General features: G+C 36.9%; 3 protein-coding genes across 3 annotated transcripts; all 3 read left to right on the top strand.

Annotated features, from left to right (window-relative positions):
• The first annotated feature begins 1,283 nt into the window (after positions 1-1,283).
• On the top strand, positions 1,284-6,054 carry LOC120014800 (receptor kinase-like protein Xa21). Its single transcript, XM_038866868.1, has 5 exons — positions 1,284-2,160; positions 2,289-2,580; positions 2,847-4,859; positions 4,986-5,351; positions 5,432-6,054. The coding sequence occupies exons 3-5, from the start codon at positions 3,389-3,391 to the stop codon at positions 5,449-5,451; spliced, it is 1,857 nt and encodes a 618-aa protein (XP_038722796.1). The 5' UTR covers positions 1,284-2,160; positions 2,289-2,580; positions 2,847-3,388; the 3' UTR covers positions 5,452-6,054.
• LOC120014103 (putative receptor-like protein kinase At3g47110) lies at positions 1,374-2,174 on the top strand. Its single transcript, XM_038866025.1, has one exon. The coding sequence runs from the start codon at positions 1,374-1,376 to the stop codon at positions 2,172-2,174; it is 801 nt and encodes a 266-aa protein (XP_038721953.1).
• A 1,702-nt stretch (positions 6,055-7,756) lies between the features above and the next one.
• On the top strand, positions 7,757-11,931 carry LOC120014784 (putative receptor-like protein kinase At3g47110). The gene is made up of 5 exons (XM_038866842.1): positions 7,757-8,456; positions 8,557-8,847; positions 9,082-11,079; positions 11,227-11,592; positions 11,709-11,931. The coding sequence occupies exons 1-5, from the start codon at positions 7,772-7,774 to the stop codon at positions 11,729-11,731; spliced, it is 3,363 nt and encodes a 1,120-aa protein (XP_038722770.1). The 5' UTR covers positions 7,757-7,771; the 3' UTR covers positions 11,732-11,931.
• The last annotated feature ends 5,304 nt before the right edge of the window (positions 11,932-17,235 follow it).

Here is a 17,235-nt window from a genome sequence, read left to right as displayed (position 1 = left end):
CAAAAACAATATTATGACAGAATTCAATGTTTTTGCCAAGAAATAATTTTTTTTTAAAAAAGCTGAAAATCATGAAAAAACAACACTACAAATCAACAATCAGCAAGGATTTCTTGCTGTATTAACTTCCACTCTTGGTCTTCGACAAAATTAGGGCGGATTTGGACTTTGGAGAACATGATTCGGTTTGTGAAGTCATCAATGGAGGTTTTTTTTTTTTTTTTTTTGATCTTTTTTGTCCTCTATTGCTAACTTCACGAACTGGAGCTATTCGAATCAATTGTGGTCTATATAATAGAAAAATGGAGGACAAGAAATCTTGCCTCTGCAATAGAAAAATGGCTGCATCAATTGTGCTAAGAAGAGCCAACCCCTTGAGCTTTTTGTCCAAGCTTAGCAACATTGTTTGTTCTGTTTCTCCCTATACCTGTCCTTCAATGTCAACTTTCAGAGGACCACTTCGACGATGGTGACCGCCTCTGCTCATCCTCATCCTCTGTCTGTTTCTATTTTTAAATTTTTATTTTTAACAAAGTATTTATATACCAGACAAATGCAGTCAATTTATTTATGATATAGATTTTCTCAAAAAAATTGCTTCTAATCAAGAGGAATTGATTTTGAAATAAATATTAAATATCTTTTAGTGGTTATCAAAGGAAGTTGAGATATATATAGATGGGGAAGGGTAGTTTAGAATCTTAAATGTTATATAATTAATATGTATGAAAGGGTTTTTTAGGAAATTCTATGTGTGTATCAAAAAATAAGTATGAGTGTATTAAGTAATTGTGTGTATTGAGTCGAAGCTCGTGTGCAAATATCGGCTCCCTATATGGTATCTCTGTTACTTCCCATGATAACCTCAGGCCCAATTAATTAAATTCAAGCCCAAAGTGGATGGCAAAGAAGTAAGAAACCCAACCCCTAACTTGAAAGGAAGCAAAGGCAGCATCGCTGGGAAGTGTATGTAACTGTGTAAGTATTAATCGGTAGCATTTAAGTGCATGCTATAATTAATTGGTTTTGTTGACAAGTAGTGTTGCGTGGGTGACGGTTCATCTATTGGACTATAAAGTTTCTTTGTCTGGAGTGATTGACGGTTTAAGGTCTTCATTGTTTAGGATTAAGCCAAATATCAATATACAATGACTATAAAGTTTCCATTGATGGTTTAAGGTCTTCATTGTTTAGGATTAAGCCAACTATCAATATACAATGACGATAAAGTTTCCATTGATGGTTTAAGGTCTTCATTGTTTAGGACTAAGCCAAATATCAATATACAATGACTATAAAGTTTCCATTGATCGTTTAAGGTCTTCATGGGTTAGGATTAAGTAAAATATATATATATATAAACATCAGATGGAATGGAAAACTCACAAAGTACGATAACCTTTAGTGAGTGCCGCCTGGACGTGTCTACCACTGCAAATATTGGAGGCATTATTATGCTTACCTTGGCTTTACCCATGGAGAGTATTCTTTTCTATTTGGTTGCAGTTGCACTGCTGTTGGCTCAGTTCATGGTGATTAGTACAGCTAAGGTTGTGACTAACATCACCACTGATCAATATGCTCTTCTTGATTTCAAAGCTCATATAACCTCTAACATCTTATCACAAAACTGGTCCAGCTCCACTCCCATGTGTCGATGGGTTGGCATCTCTTGTGGTGCACGCCATGGAAGGGTCACTGCCTTAAATCTCCCAAACATGAAACTCCAAGGAACCATCTCTCCACACCTTGGAAATCTCTCATTCCTAATCTCTCTAAGCATCTCATTCAACAATTTCCATGGCCCTCTACCAAAGGAGCTAGGAAAGCTGCCCCGACTTAAGCGACTTCTTGTTTATAATAATAGCTTCTCTGGTGTCATCCCTCATACCCTGTTCAACATGTCAAAGCTGAAGATTATGGATTTAGGGGATAACCTTATTGAAGGGAGCATCCCATTTGAGAAAGGCCAGCTTCCCAGCCTGAAAGCACTATCTGTGGAAAACAACCTGCTTTCCGGTGCTTTATCAGATGATATGGGTGAATGTCTTCCAAAAGTTGAGGTTTTGTCATTATTTAATAACACGTTTGTCATACCTAGGAGTATTGGGAACCTGACTAAGCTCAAGGAGTTATATATAGGTCTCAACAATTTCACTGGTATGACTCCTTAACTTGGACATCTCAAAGCATATTTATTTGTTGTTATGTGGCAATTTAAAATAAAATAGCCACTCTCCCAAAAAATAATACCTATTATATTGATATTCATATAAAAAAAATTAAAGGTGACATTCCGCAAGAATTGGAGAATCTTGTTGAATTGGAGATACTTGACATGTGGAGCATGGGAGTCGGAGGTCCAATTCCATTTTTTATCTTCAACATGTCTTCTCTAAAAAAAGATTGATTTGCGTGGCAATGGCTTAGTTGGGAGTCTTCCAGTGGATATATGCCACCATCTTCCTCTACTTCAGTTGCTTTTTCTTAAAGACAATAAGCTTACAGGAGGAATACCCAAAAGTATCGGAAATTGTACTCTACTTGAGGAGTTATGGTTCGAGGATAATGACTTGAAAGGTAACCTTGTACTTTTTTTTAATCAAGTTCTATATTTTTCTAAAAGTTTTAATATATCCTTGCACTATATAGACATGTCAATAGAGTAAATTTTTTCCTTTGTGGCAAAGTTTATAGAAGAAGGAAGGTTCTACCTTGTGAAAAGTTACTAGGTTTATAAGTTTGTTATTTAGAGTCTCCAAGATCTAATCATATAAACTTTTTCAAGAACCATGTGTTAAAATTTTGTGGATTAATGGAGAAGTATCGATTCACATATGTGGCAGGTACAATTCCCTTTGAGGTTGGGCACCTACGAAACCCGAAGGTACTAAGTGTGGCATCCAACAACCTCACGGGCAACATTCCATCTATTATTTTCAACATTTCAACACTAAAAATCTTTTCACTGTCGGACAACCAACTCACAGGAAATCTTCCATCAAGCATAGGCCACACTCTTCCAAATCTTGAGGAAATTTATCTATCGCACAATCAACTTACCGGACCAATCCCAAGCTCTATCTCAAATGCTTCTAAGCTCGCAATAGTAGAGTTGTCAAATAACGCCTTCACTGGAAATATTCCCAGCAGTCTCGGCAACTTGAGATCTCTCCAGTGGCTTAACATTGCATACAATGACTTGGATGGTGAATCATCTTCCCAAGAATTGACGTTTCTCTCATCCTTGACGAATTGCCTGAATTTAGGAGTTATTGAGTTATCAAACAATCCATTAAATGGTATTCTTCCTAGTTCTATTGGCAATTTCTCTTTGACACTTGAAAGCATTAGTCTAAAACATTGTGGACTTAAAGGGGGCATTCCCATGACAATTGGTAACTTGAGCAACGTATTTCTTATAGACCTTTCGCACAATGAACTAATTGGGTCAGTTCCAATTGCAATCGACAGATTACAGAATCTTCAGGGGTTGTTTTTGCATAATAATAAATTACAAGGACAAATTCCAACAGAGCTTTGTCAATTACAGAGGTCCGACACTTTGTCATTTCATGACAATATGCTAAATGGATCAATACCTGCATGTATTGGCAATCTGTCTAGTCTGAGATATCTCGACTTGAGCTCTAACAGGCTTAGTTTCGCTATACCAACAACCTTGTGGAGTCTTAGTTATATCTTGAAGCTTTACCTAAATTCGAACTCTTTGACTGGTTCCGTTTCTTCAGAAATCGGAAGTTTGAAGGTCATCATCGAAGTTGGCTTGTCGAAAAATCAACTGTCAGGTAATATCCCCAGTAGCATTGGGGGACTAAAAGATCTCACTTCCCTCTCACTTGCAGATAATGCTTTGGATGGTCAAATTCCAAAATCATTTGATGGCTTGATAAGCTTGGAGACTTTGGACCTCTCTAATAATAAAGTCTCTGAAGCGATACCAAAGTCGTTGGAGAAACTTTCACACCTCAGATATTTCAATGTCTCTTTCAATAGGTTACAAGGAGAAATTCCAAATGGAGGACCATTTGTGAACTTCTCAGCTCAATCATTTTTGTCCAATGAGGGACTCTGTGGCTCGCCTCGATTGCAGGTCCCGCCATGCAAAACTATCAGAGCAGGACGATCCAAGCCAACTTTTGCGCTTCTATTGAAATATGTTTTGCCTGCAATTGCATCTACAATATTGTTGGTCTCTCTTATCATTATTCTTGTAACGAGCCGCAAAAGAAAAGCAAACTTGCCAGTACAAGACAATCTGACACCCCTTTCCATGTTGAAAAGAATTTCATATCAGGAGCTTCAACGGGCAACGAATGGATTTAGTGAGGGAAACTTGCTTGGCACTGGAAGTTTTGGCTCTGTATACAAAGGAACACTTTCAGATTCAGACAGAACCCAAATTGCAGTAAAGGTATTCGATTTGCAGTTAGAGCGTGCATTTACAAACTTTGAGGTTGAATGTGAGGTATTACGTTGCATCCGACATCGGAATCTTATCAAGGTTATCAGCAGTTGCAGTAACAACATTGATTTTAAAGCCTTGGTATTGAAATTCATGCCTAATGGGAGCCTAGAAAGATGGTTGTACTCTCACAACTATTTTTTGGATATATTCCATAGGCTAAACATAATGGAAGATGTTGCCATGGCATTGGAATATCTACATCAGGGCAATTCAACACCAGTCGTCCATTGTGATCTGAAACCTGGTAACATCCTGCTAGATGAGGATATGGTGGCACATGTAAGTGACTTTGGAATCGCCAAACTCTTGGGTGAAGGAGAAGCTATGAGACGAACAATGACACTGGCCACTATTGGATACATGGCTCCAGGTGATGTTCAACAAACTCATCTTTTTAGTTTTATTGATTTTTATGCTTAATATTTTTGAAACATGTTTCCTTCTATATAGAGTACTGTTAGATTCTTTTATAATCGCTTAACAATTTTATTTTCAGAGTATGGAATGGCAGGAATTGTTTCTACAAGATGCGATGTCTATGCTTTTGGTATCCTACTGTTGGAAACTTTCACAAGAAAGAAGCCTACAGATGCAATGTTTGTGGGGGAAATGAACTTGAAGAGTTGGGTGAAAGAGTCGTTAGCATATGCACTAAGTGAAGTTGTTGATGACAATTTGTTGAAGAAAGAAGACAGACATTTTGTTGATAAAATGAATTGTATTTCATCAATTATGGAATTGGCTTTGGCTTGCACAGAAGACTCACCAGAAGATCGAATAAACATGAGTGATGCCTTAGTTGCACTCAAAAAGATCAAGAAAAAGCTGTTGAAGGATACCAGAGCAGAGCGTAATGCAAGATGTAAGTTTTTTCCATTTTATCTTTTTTTAATTAAGGGAAGATTAATGTATTCTAACCTTTGATTCTACTATTCCATGCAGCTAGAATGAGGAGGCAGTGATATTAACATCTTCACAGTGCCTTGTAATGGTGTAGGAGAAGGTGAAGTATGGATCCAAGATTCTGCAAATCCTGGTGAATTCACCATAGCCAATTTTATTAGCTTGACAGTTTCTTTATGCTGGAAGTGTTATGGTATGGTATTCTCTCAGGTCCTAGTTCAGTCGTGCATGCCATGGCCTGCATTAGCTTTAAGTTGCTTGTTGTTTATTAGTTTTTGTTTTTGGATTGTGATTTCAGTTGTGGAGTATGGATTTTGAAGTTTAAGTATAACTTGTTGGTTCTGTGTAGTGGGGTTTTATTGGAATTGACCAAGTAAACTCGATTGTGGTCCTTTTTGTTTTTGTTCATAGCATGTTTGATTAAATGCCTCAATGAACTCCGTCAGCTCTGAAATTCTGAAATTAGTTGTGTTTGAGACTATAATATTATTGTGTTTGAACGATGGCATCAAGCTTCTTCCGTCGACAAGTAAGAAAACTAAATTGCGAGAATAGAATCTAATTCATTAAGAACCATACAAAATTCAGATTTTGTCCTGTTTCTGAGTTTAAGGCATTGATCTGCCGAATGTGCGTCATGTTGAAATATAGGAATACAACAAAAAATTCAATCGTGGAGATGAGGCATCTAGCCACTATTGACCCTGGTCATGACTCATGAATGATTATACAAGTCACTCTCCCACCAATGTTATAGTGAAAGGGATTTATTAGACTTTAGAAGATTTCAACAACTAAGTGCTAAAATACAATGTCCAACGTTGGAAAGTTGTGAGAAACTAAAGTGTTTTATAAGTTAGGATTCAATTCCTCTCCAATTCCTTTCAATTGCAGATAGCTCTTTTACGGACAGAACCGTGCGAGTCATTGTAGATGACCCTTTTAAGAATAAAATTGTGCGGGCCTTGAGGCTAAAATCGAACAATATTTCTACAAGTTGTTTGGGTTGAACTTTCTTTCATGGTATCGGAACATGATTCAACTATGACATCGGATTCAGTTATTTTCTTGTTTGACCCTCAGATTGACCAACCCACATGTTCATTATTTGATGGGTCCACGGGTTGATCAACCCAAAAACATGATTCCACTTAATGGGCTTTCAAATTGTCCAGCACATAAACAAGGGGTGTTAAGAAATTTAAGATGAAATGTCCTACATCAAAAAGGAGGGAGAAAAATATATTTTCCTATTTTAGAAAACAAGTTTTCGAAACTTCAAGCCAAACATGAAACAGAGGGATTGGATTGAGTTTCCACGGCATTGGGAGTTCCAATTTTGTGTTCTTCCTTTAATGGCTTATCAATTATGCAAGAAGCTTTGTTGAAGGCCATGACAATATGAGGGCCAAACCCAATAAATTAAATTGAAGCCCAAAGAGGCCCAACCCATAAACGGGAAGGAAGCAAAACAATATGACATGTATGCAAAGCATTGTAGAGAGATTAGGGGGCTCCGTAATTAATTTCAAATTATAGAGTCTACAATTGAAATCCAATGGCTTGAGAAATGTGCCACATCACATCACATTTTTGTTTTTTCATTTTTAAAATTTGTATGACTTTTTCTTCACCATTGAATATGAATTATAGACTCTAAGGAATTGCGGAGCCCCCAAATCCATCGTGGAGAAGGGCTACCTCTATGTTTGATTAAATGCCTCTATGAAGTATAATTTGGAATTTTTTCTGAACTAAGATACATGTGAAGTTTGATTAATGTAAATGGTGAAGTATTGAAGCACCGGTGCAAGTTTTCTTCTCTATTCCTCCCCTCCACTCCCCCCAACCCCAAATATATATATATATATATATATATATATATTAGAACTACTTTTCTGATTCAACTGGTTTAGAAAGTTACTAGTTTCTGCAAAGACGTCATTAAGTACGTAGTTTCCAACCTCTCTTGGAGAATAAGACTCGTCATGAACGTCATTTAGTATGTAATTTAGTGGACTTATGTGAAAAAGGTAATTTAATAGTAATTTGTTTACCAAAAATTCAAAAGCAAGCCTTGTCTTTTTTTTTAAAAATAATTATAATTATGTTATAAATAATAAAAATAATGATAATAAAACATGACATTTCAAAAAGAATAAGACATTGTCAAGTTATTAAATACAACTTTGAATTCATCAACGACTTCTAATATCAACAGCTTATTGTGATACAGTTTCGTGCTATAGGAGTCCAAAATGGTTCGTAATAATTTTGACTTGTCGAGCAGTTTTGTTTGGTTAAACTTGATTGGCTATTTCCTGTCCATCACCTTAGCTTGTCTATATATAGTGTGCTTGACATATATAATTTTCACTCATGGAGAGTATTGTTTTCCCTTTAGTTGCTCTGCTGTTTGTTCGGTTCATGGTGATTAGTACAGCATCGGTTGTGACTAACATCACCACCGATCAATATGCTCTTCTTGATTTCAAAGCTCATATAACCTCTGACATCTTAGCTCAAAATTGGTCGACCACCACTCCCATATGTCAATGGGTTGGCATCTCTTGTGATGCACGTCATGGAAGGGTCATTGTCTTGAATCTCCCAAACATGACACTCCAAGGAACCATCTCTCCGCACCTTGGAAATCTCTCATTCCTAATCTCTCTAAACATCTCATTCAACAATTTCCATGGGCCTTTACCAAAAGAGTTGGGAAAGCTACCTCGACTCAAGCGAATTGATGTTTATAATAATAGCTTTTCTGGTATCATCCCTCATTCCTTGTTCAACATGTCAAAGCTGGAGATTCTGAATTTAGGCTACAATCTTATTGAAGGGAGCATCCCATTTGAGGAAGGCCAACTTCCCAGTCTGAAAGTATTATATGTGCATAACAACAGGCTTTCAGGCTCTTTGCCAAATGGTATGAGTAAATGTCTCCCAAAACTAGAGAAGTTAGCATTATCAAATAACACGTTTGTTGGAAACATACCAAGGAGTATCGGGAATCTAACTAAGCTCAAGGAGTTATATCTAAGTTTCAACAGCTTAACAGGTATGACCACTGATCACTTGGTCTTCTCAAAGCATATTTAAGCCCCACACACCCAAAAAATAATACCTACTATGTACATTCATGTTCATAAAAATTAAAGGTGACATTCCGCAAGAACTGGGTAATCTTGTTGAATTGGAGACACTTTTCATGGGGAGGATAGGAGTCGCATGTCCAGTTCCGTTTTTCATCTTCAACATGTCTTCTCTAAAAAAGATTGATATGCGTGAAAATGGCTTAGTTGGGAGTCTTCCGGTGGATATATGCTACCATCTTCCTCTACTTCAGTGGCTTTTTCTTAATGAAAATAAGCTTATAGGATGGATACCCAAAAGTATTGGAAATTGTACTCTACTTGAGGAGTTATGGCTCGGGGATAATTATTTGAAAGGTAACCACATACTGTACTTTTTTTTATCAAGTTCTATATTTTTCTCAAAGTTTTAATACATCCCTGCACTATATATATATATACATGTCAATATAGTAATTTTTATTTTTTTGTTTGTGGTAAAGTTGATCCAAGGATGGCTCTGCCATGTGAAACATTATTAGATTTATAAGTTTGTTAATCATAGGGACTTTTTCAAGAATCATGTATCATATCGATTAACATTTGTGACAGGTACAATCCCCCTTGAGGTTGGGCACCTGCAACACCTGGAGAAACTAGATATGATGTCCAACAACCTTGCCAGCATCATTCCATCTAGTATTTTCAACATTTCAATTCTAAAAATTCTCTCATTGTCAGACAACCAACTCACAGGAAATCTTCCATCAAGCATAGGCCATACACTTCCAAATATTGAGGAAATTTATCTATCGGACAATCAACTTAGCGGACCAATCCCAAGTTCTATCTCCAATGCTTCCAAACTCACAACGATAGACTTGTCAAATAACTCCTTCACTGAAATTATTCCCACCAATCTTGGTAACTTGAGATCCCTTCAGTGGATTAGCCTTGCATTCAATCTCTTGGATGGTGCATCATCTTCCCAAGAATTGATGTTTCTCTCTTCCTTGACAAATTGCCAGAATTTAAGATTTCTTGACTTACAAGACAATCCATTGAATGGCATTCTTCCAAGTTCTATTGGAAATTTCTCTTCGGCACTTGAAAACGTTTATCTAGGACATTGCAGACTTAAAGGGGGCATTCCCATAGAAATTGGTAACTTAAGCTCCATAATACTTATAACCCTTTCAGAAAATGAACTAACTGGATTAGTTCCACTGGCAATCGGTAGATTACAAAAGCTCCAAATATTGAATCTTTATGGTAATAAGTTACAAGGATGGATTCCATCAGAGCTTTGTCAATTACAAAATGCTTACTCTTTGGCACTTCATGACAATATGCTAAATGGATCAATACCTGCATGTATTGGCAATCTATCTAGTATGAGATATCTTAACTTGAGCTCCAACAGGCTCAGTTCTGCAATCCCAGCAACCTTGTGGAGCCTTACTGATATCTTGCAAGTTTACCTAAATTCAAACTCTTTGAGTGGCTCCCTTTCTCTAGAAATTAAAAGTTTGAAGGTCCTCTTCGAACTTGATTTGTCGAGAAATCAACTGTCGGGTAATATTCCCAATGGCATTGGGGAACTAAAAGATCTAAAGAAACTATTACTTGCAGAAAATAGTTTTGAAGGTAATATTCCAGAATCAATTGATGGATTGATAAGCTTGGAGAGTTTGGATCTCTCTAGTAATAACCTCTTCGGAGTGATTCCAAAGTCCTTGGAGAAACTATCATATCTTAACTATTTCAATGTCTCTTTCAACAAGTTACAAGGAGAAATTCCAAAATCTGGACCGTTTGTAAACTTTTTGGCTCAATCATTTGTGTCCAACAATGGGCTTTGTGGCTTACCCCGATTTCAAGTCTCACCATGCAAAGCTATCAGAACAGTAAGATCCAAGCCAATTTTATTGAAATACATTTTGCCTGCGGTATTTGCATTTGCAATATTGGTGGTGCTTGTTATAATTATTTTTCTAAGATGCCGAAAAATGAAACAAAATTTGCCAGTAAAAGACAATCTAATACCTCTGGCAACTTGGAGAAGACTTTCATATCTGGAACTTCAACAGGCAACAAATGGATTTAGTGAGGCCAATTTGCTTGGCAATGGAAGTTTTGGCTCTGTGTACATGGGAATAAAGGATGGAAAGAAAATTGCAATAAAGGTGTTCAATTTGCAATTAGAGGGAATTTTTAAGAACTTTGAAACCGAGTGTGAAGTGATGCGTAACATTCGACATCGAAATCTTGTGAAGATTATTAGCACTTGTACGAACAACATGGATTTCAAAGCCTTGATATTGGAACTCATGCCTAATGGAAGCCTACAAAGATGGTTGTATTCTCACAACTATTTCTTGGATGTAGTCCAAAGACTAAACATAATGGAAGATGTTGCCTCCGCATTGGAATATCTTCACGAAGGCTATTCAACACCAATCATTCATTGTGATCTAAAACCCAGCAACATCCTACTGGATGAAGATATGGTGGCACATGTAGGTGACTTAGGCATTGCCAAACTCTTGGGTGAAGGAGAAGCTATGAGACAAACAATGACATTGGCAACCATTGGATACATGGCTCCAGGTGACAATATTGAACAAATTTCATCATTTAGGTTCAATTTGGCATAGATTATTCTTAATTTATTTTATTTTATGTAACTTGATTCCTTCCTTTTAGAGTAATATTGTGGTATAATCTTGAGATGACTTACAATTTCAATATTTTCAGAGTATGGATCGGAGGGAATTGTTTCTACAAGATGCGATGTTTATGCTTTTGGTATCCTATTGATGGAGACTTTAACGAGAAAGAAGCCTACTGATGAAATGTTTGATGGGGAAATGAATATGAAAAGTTGGGTGAAACAGTCATTAGCACATGGTCTAACTGAAGTTGTTGATGCCAATTTGTTGAAGAGAGAGGATAGACATTTTGTTGCTAAATTTAATTGTATTTACTCTGTTATGGAATTGGCTTTGGCTTGCACAGAAAATTCGCCAGAAGATCGGATAAACATGAGCAATGCTTTGGTTATGCTAAAAAAGATCAACAAAAAGATGTTGCAGGATATTGGAGCGGAACGTAACACAAGATGTGAGGTTCTTTTTCTTAAATTTTCTTCTTCTTAGATATCCATCTTTTAGTTACGGTCATCTTTTACTTTTTGGGGAAAAGGGATATTCTAACCATTATTCTACTATTTTATGCAGTTAGAATGAGGAGGCAGTCATAGCTTCTGAGAAATAGGCATTGGGTGGACTTAGACTCTTTAAGTTAATAAGTCATAGTTTCTGAGAAATGGGCTCTCCTTCAACTAGTGTAGAGATGTACGTTCTTTTCGGGAGTTGTTTCTTCGGCCAAAGTACTGTTGATGTTATGTAAACTGAACTTGATTGTGGGCTTTTTTGTTTTGTTTTGTTCATGGCATGTTTGATTAAAGCAAATTAACCCTTCTCATGTAATTGATTAGTAATAACAATTGCAATTTGTTATTACTAATCAAATTCTTAACTAAAATTAGAATTGTTGACTGTTAGACTTAACGTTTGACCTTGACAGAAGGGGGTGTTTGTTACACTCCCGCTAATTTGGAGCTGTCAATGTCATTAGGGGGCACTTGCCACCCAAGCATAACTTGACGGGCCTCTTAACACTAACCATGTTTCTCTCGATCTATTTTTCAAATCCACAACTACAATTACGTGTATATTGTCGCAACCGGGGTCACGACGCGGACCGGCGTTTGAGGATGAAAAATGTTTAGAGTCGCCACCAATTGATTTAAGGTGCAATTGGACACCGAAAAGACCTGCGAACCAGAGAAAAGGGTACGGGGATCGATTGAGTGTGGGGAAGGTGTTAGGCACCCCACAACTCCCATTTGAAAACGGTTACCCGGATTAATCTAATGGCTATCTTATGGAAACTTGCTCTTTGCAAGGTGTAATTGTTAAAGTTTGAATTATTACTTTCAACACACTTATCAACTTATGATAGTGTTTGAAAAAAAGCTTGGAATATTACTATCAATTTATGATGATTTTTATTTGGAAATAGGTTTGAAATAACACTATCAACTTATGATAGTTTTGGGAAAAGATTTGTAAGAATACTATCAACTTATGATAGCATTAAAAAAAAAATTGTAATATTACTAAAACTTATGATAGTTTTTATTTGGAGCCACACTACCAACTTTTGGTAGATTTAATTTTAAACACCAACTTATGGTGTTAATTATAAAATGTCCTACCAACTTTTGGTAGGTTTAATTTTAAACACCAACTTATGGTGTAAATGATAAAATGTCCTACCAACTTTTGGTAGGTTTAATTTTAAACACCAACTTATGGTGTTAATGATAAAATGTCCTACCAACTTTTGGTAGGTTTTTTTTAGATACCAACTTATGGTTTATTTAATAAAATGTCCTACCAACTTTTGGTAGGTTTAATTTTAAACACCAACTTATAGTATAAATGATTATTTGGAAAAGTGTCATCTATCAACTTAATCTATTATTGCCAACTTATGGCAAATTAATAAATGAAATCAAATAAGGTCCATAATTCGAATAAAGGGAATCAATTCATGATTTTCTTAATTGAAATGACCTATATTAAACTCATATACTTATAATAAATAAATAAAAATCCAAATAATTAATGTCCAAGTTATACATGTTAATGGGGGTGATATACTCAACATAAGGGCCAAATATACATACTTAAACAAAGAATAAAGAATATCTTAAGCAAAATCCTAAAATTATTCAAGTTCTCCTTGATCCCGGCCCAAATAATGTTCAACTCAATCCAAACCCAACAAATAAACACAAAAATGGGGGTCAATATGGGTATTCAAATATAATATCAAACCAAACACATACTTAAAGATTTACATATACATATAAACATATATACAATATATGCATATACACACATCCAAACCATGTATAAATACACACATACCGTACACATATAAACATAAATCTCTAAAAAAACCTATACAACTTATTCCTAATGTTGCCGGGTTTTGAACAAAAAAACATATATACAAAACATCAATTATACTCAAACCGGACATCAAAATATACTCAAACAAACAACAAATATATTCAGTATATTAGCATGCCATATTGACTGATTATGAATGAGTCAAATCCAAATCCAGTATTGCAAAACCAAGTCCAAATCCCGTACCAATACCACCGATTATCATTCTATATAGAACTTGAAAATTACAAGACCAAATCCGGCACAAAAACCAGCAAATCTATTACAACTAGCAGGGTAAAAACAAGGAATAACCTTAGTCAATCATCATCAATATCGAACAAAACAAAAACCCACATCATGAACCAGATCTATGAGCAAAAGGTTTGAACAATGACGTAAACATATTGGCAACGAGTCCGAACAAACACATAGAATAAAACCAAATTTGAATCAAGGAATTTGAGTCATTACCTTCTCAAGGAGACAAAGAAAACCAAACTTCTTCTCTTCTTTTGCTCGGTTGCTTCTCCAAATCTCCTCCTTTCTTCTTTCTCTTCTTTTTTGTTTTTGCTTCACCAAAAAACCAAAGTCTCCTCCTTTCTTCCTCTCTCTCACGCCTCCTCTCTTCCTCTCTTCTTTTTTTGTTTTTTCTCCCCTCCCCAAAGTCTCTTCTCCCCTCTTCTTATTCTTTTTCTTTCCCCAATTTGTGCCACATTTCTCTCTTTGTCTCCTTCTTTTTATTCTTTTTCTTTCCCCAATTTGTGCCACATTTCTCTCTTTGTCTCTTTCTTTTTATTCTTTTTCTTTCCCTAATTTGTGCCACATTTCTCTCTTTGTCTCTTTCTTTTTATTCTTTCCCCAATTTGTGCCACATTTCTCTCTTTGTCTCCTTCTTTTTATTCTTGGCTTTTTCTTTCTTATTTTTTACTTTTCCATTCTTCTAGCAAAAACAATAAAAAGATTAAAACAATTCTCTTATTTTTAGATATTTTCTAAGATTTGATCTTATTGGGTCAAGATTTGAGTATTTAAGGATCCAAGAAAGGGATTATGAATATCTATGTGCTTATAGGTCAAAGAAATGAGCTTTTGCATTTTTTGTGTTCTTTTCCTATTTTTTTCTTTTTCGGATCGGACGAAATCCGGTTACTACAGCTGCCCCCCTTTGTATGTCCTTTATGAAATAAAAGGCAAACAAAGGCGTAGTCAACCGAGTTTCGTACGAGAATTGAAATACACGGGATCACTATGGCCATTCCTGGTTTGGCCAAATGTTTGTTCAAGAAAATAAAGGGGCACGGGATCACAAGGCCATTCCCGGCTTGGCCAACTGTTTGTGCAAGAAAATAAAGGGGCACGGGATCACGAGGCCATTCCCGGCTTGGCCAAATGTTGGTGCAGAAAAATAAAGGGCACGGGATCACGAGGCCATTCCCGGCTTGGCCAAATGTTTGTGCAGAAAAATAAAGGGCACGGGATCACGAGGCCATTCCCGGCTTGGCCAAATGTTGGTGCAGAAAAATAAAGGGCACGGGATCACGAGGCCATTCCCGGCTTGGCCAAATGTTTGTGCAGAAAAATAAAGGGCACGGGATCACGAGGCCATTCCCGGCTTGGCCAAATGTTGGTGCAGAAAAATAAAGGGCACGGGATCACGAGGCCATTCCCGGCTTGGCCAAATGTTTGTGCAGAAAAATAAAGGGCACGGGATCACGAGGCCATTCCCGGCTTGGCCAAATGTTGGTGCAGAAAAATAAAGGGCACGGGATCACGAGGCCATTCCCGGCTTGGCCAAATGTTGGTGGTAGAAAAATAAAGGGCACGGGATCACGAGGCCATTCCCGGCTTGGCCAAATGTTGGAGCAGAAAAATAAAGGGCACGGGATCATGAGGCCATTCCCGGCTTGGCCAAATGTTTGTGTGAACTTTATGCAAGAAAATATCCATGAGTGTATGAATGTATGAAGAGAAATTGTATTTTATTTTTTTCATTTTGAAAATTCGACTTCGGTTAATTGTCGTCAGCACCATCACCCCTATCATCCTGCCATTATCCCTCATGAGAAGACTGCATCTTTTGATTCCATCCTATCTTCAATCTGCCATGTTACCCTTATTCTTGTATCTTTCATTCTCTTTTGTCTGATCTTCCCATCGATTTACTGTTTACATCTGATTTCCATCAAATCCGACGTATCTTTAATGCTAAACAAAATCTCCCTGGCCTCCACTAATGCCTTTTAACGCCATTTAATTTCTTTTAGCCCTCCTAGAGTTAAGAACACCACAATCTCTCCGACTCCCCCATGCCTTTTAGCGTCATTTAATTTCCTTTAGCTCCGTCATAGCCAAGAACACCAAAATCTTTCAAGTCCCTGTGAAGAACAATATCCTAATGCACTTGTCATAATTCTTTTATTACTTTACTCAATTTCAAATAAATTCAATAGCATGGCGATGCTTGTACTATATGAGAATTTTGCGCAAGCAATCAAAATTTTGATGAAAACAATCAATGAATTAGGAACTCAGAAATGAATGACCTCAGAGCATTTTATTAAAATGGATAGATAACAAGAGAAACTGACGAGGTACGTATATGATTCCAGAAGGTTAGAAACAAAGGAAATAGCAGAAATCTTTGCAAGATATGAATGAAATAATTCCGATTCCGCACAAAACTGCCCCAGTTTTGTGTGCCCCCATTTTGCAATTATTGAATCTGACTACTTCCATATCACTCGTCTCCTTCGCAGCCTCATCATGCATACCCCTGAACATAGCCAATTCACCTGTGTACAGCCTCGCCATCTGTCATTCATTGTATTTCCTTATATTCATCTCAAATCCTCGAAAGGCCTCTGCCTCATTCCCCTTAGTTGCTTTCACCACACCCTTCTGATCTCAATATTATTTGAAGCTCCCATGAAGGGTTTTCACTATAGTAGAGACTTTTCTTCTTTCCCTAATTTTTGCCTGAAGCGTCCACGGGGGATTTTCACTCCAGCGGAATTTTTATTGCTCTAATTTTTGCCTAGACCGCCCTTTCGGGTTTTCAATCTAGCGAGCTTTTTACTCTAATTTTTGCCTAGATCGCCCTTTCGGGTTTTCAATCTAGCGAGTTTTTTTTTTTTTTTTTTTTTTTTTTTTTTTTTTTTTTTTTGCTAGGGGTAATACTTTTTGATGGCGTCTGCATTCACCGGATTAGGCAATTCTTCTCCATCCATTCTTGTCAATATTAATGCTCCTCCTTCAAAAGCTTTTTTCACCACATATGGTCCCTCATAATTCGGTGTCCACTTCCCTCGGTGATCCTTTTGAGGTGGCAAAATCATCTTCAACACTAACTCTCCCCCCCTGAAGCTGCGAGGCCGAACTTTCTTATTATGTGCTTTCATCAATCTTCTTTGATACAATTGCCCTTTGCAAATTGCTCTTAATCTTCGTTCTTCTATCAAATTCAACTGCTCATATCTCGTTCGAGTCCATTCTGATTCTTCCAAACCTGCCTCCAGAACTACTCGAAGGGATGGAATCTCCACTTCGATAGGCAAAACTGCTTCCATACCATACACCAAAGAGAAAGGAGTCTCCCCGGTAGATGTGCGTATTGATGTCCGATAACCATATAGAGCAAAAGGGAGCTTCTCATGCCAATCTTTGTAATTCTCTGTCATCTTCCTGATGATCTTCTTGATATTCTTATTCGCCGCCTCAACAGCCCCATTCATCTTTGGTC

Source organism: Tripterygium wilfordii, chromosome 14 (assembly GCF_013401445.1).
Source record: "Tripterygium wilfordii isolate XIE 37 chromosome 14, ASM1340144v1, whole genome shotgun sequence".
Taxonomy (NCBI): domain Eukaryota; kingdom Viridiplantae; phylum Streptophyta; class Magnoliopsida; order Celastrales; family Celastraceae; genus Tripterygium; species Tripterygium wilfordii.
The sequence above is the reverse complement of the archived record's forward strand: the minus strand, read 5'-3'. Positions and strand labels throughout refer to the sequence as shown.

Excerpts from the sequence above, each read along its gene's own strand:
- LOC120014103 (XM_038866025.1), top strand. The coding sequence starts at position 1,374 with ATGGAAAACTCACAAAGTACGATAACCTTTAGTGAGTGCCGCCTGGAC.
- LOC120014784 (XM_038866842.1), top strand. The coding sequence starts at position 7,772 with ATGGAGAGTATTGTTTTCCCTTTAGTTGCTCTGCTGTTTGTTCGGTTC. Across the intron at positions 8,457-8,556 it reads AAGTTTCAACAGCTTAACAG|GTGACATTCCGCAAGAACTG; the intron begins GTATGACCACTG and ends TAAAAATTAAAG. Across the intron at positions 8,848-9,081 it reads CGGGGATAATTATTTGAAAG|GTACAATCCCCCTTGAGGTT; the intron begins GTAACCACATAC and ends CATTTGTGACAG.
- LOC120014800 (XM_038866868.1), top strand. The coding sequence starts at position 3,389 with ATGACAATTGGTAACTTGAGCAACGTATTTCTTATAGACCTTTCGCAC. Across the intron at positions 4,860-4,985 it reads TATTGGATACATGGCTCCAG|AGTATGGAATGGCAGGAATT; the intron begins GTGATGTTCAAC and ends TTTTATTTTCAG. Across the intron at positions 5,352-5,431 it reads AGCAGAGCGTAATGCAAGAT|CTAGAATGAGGAGGCAGTGA; the intron begins GTAAGTTTTTTC and ends TATTCCATGCAG.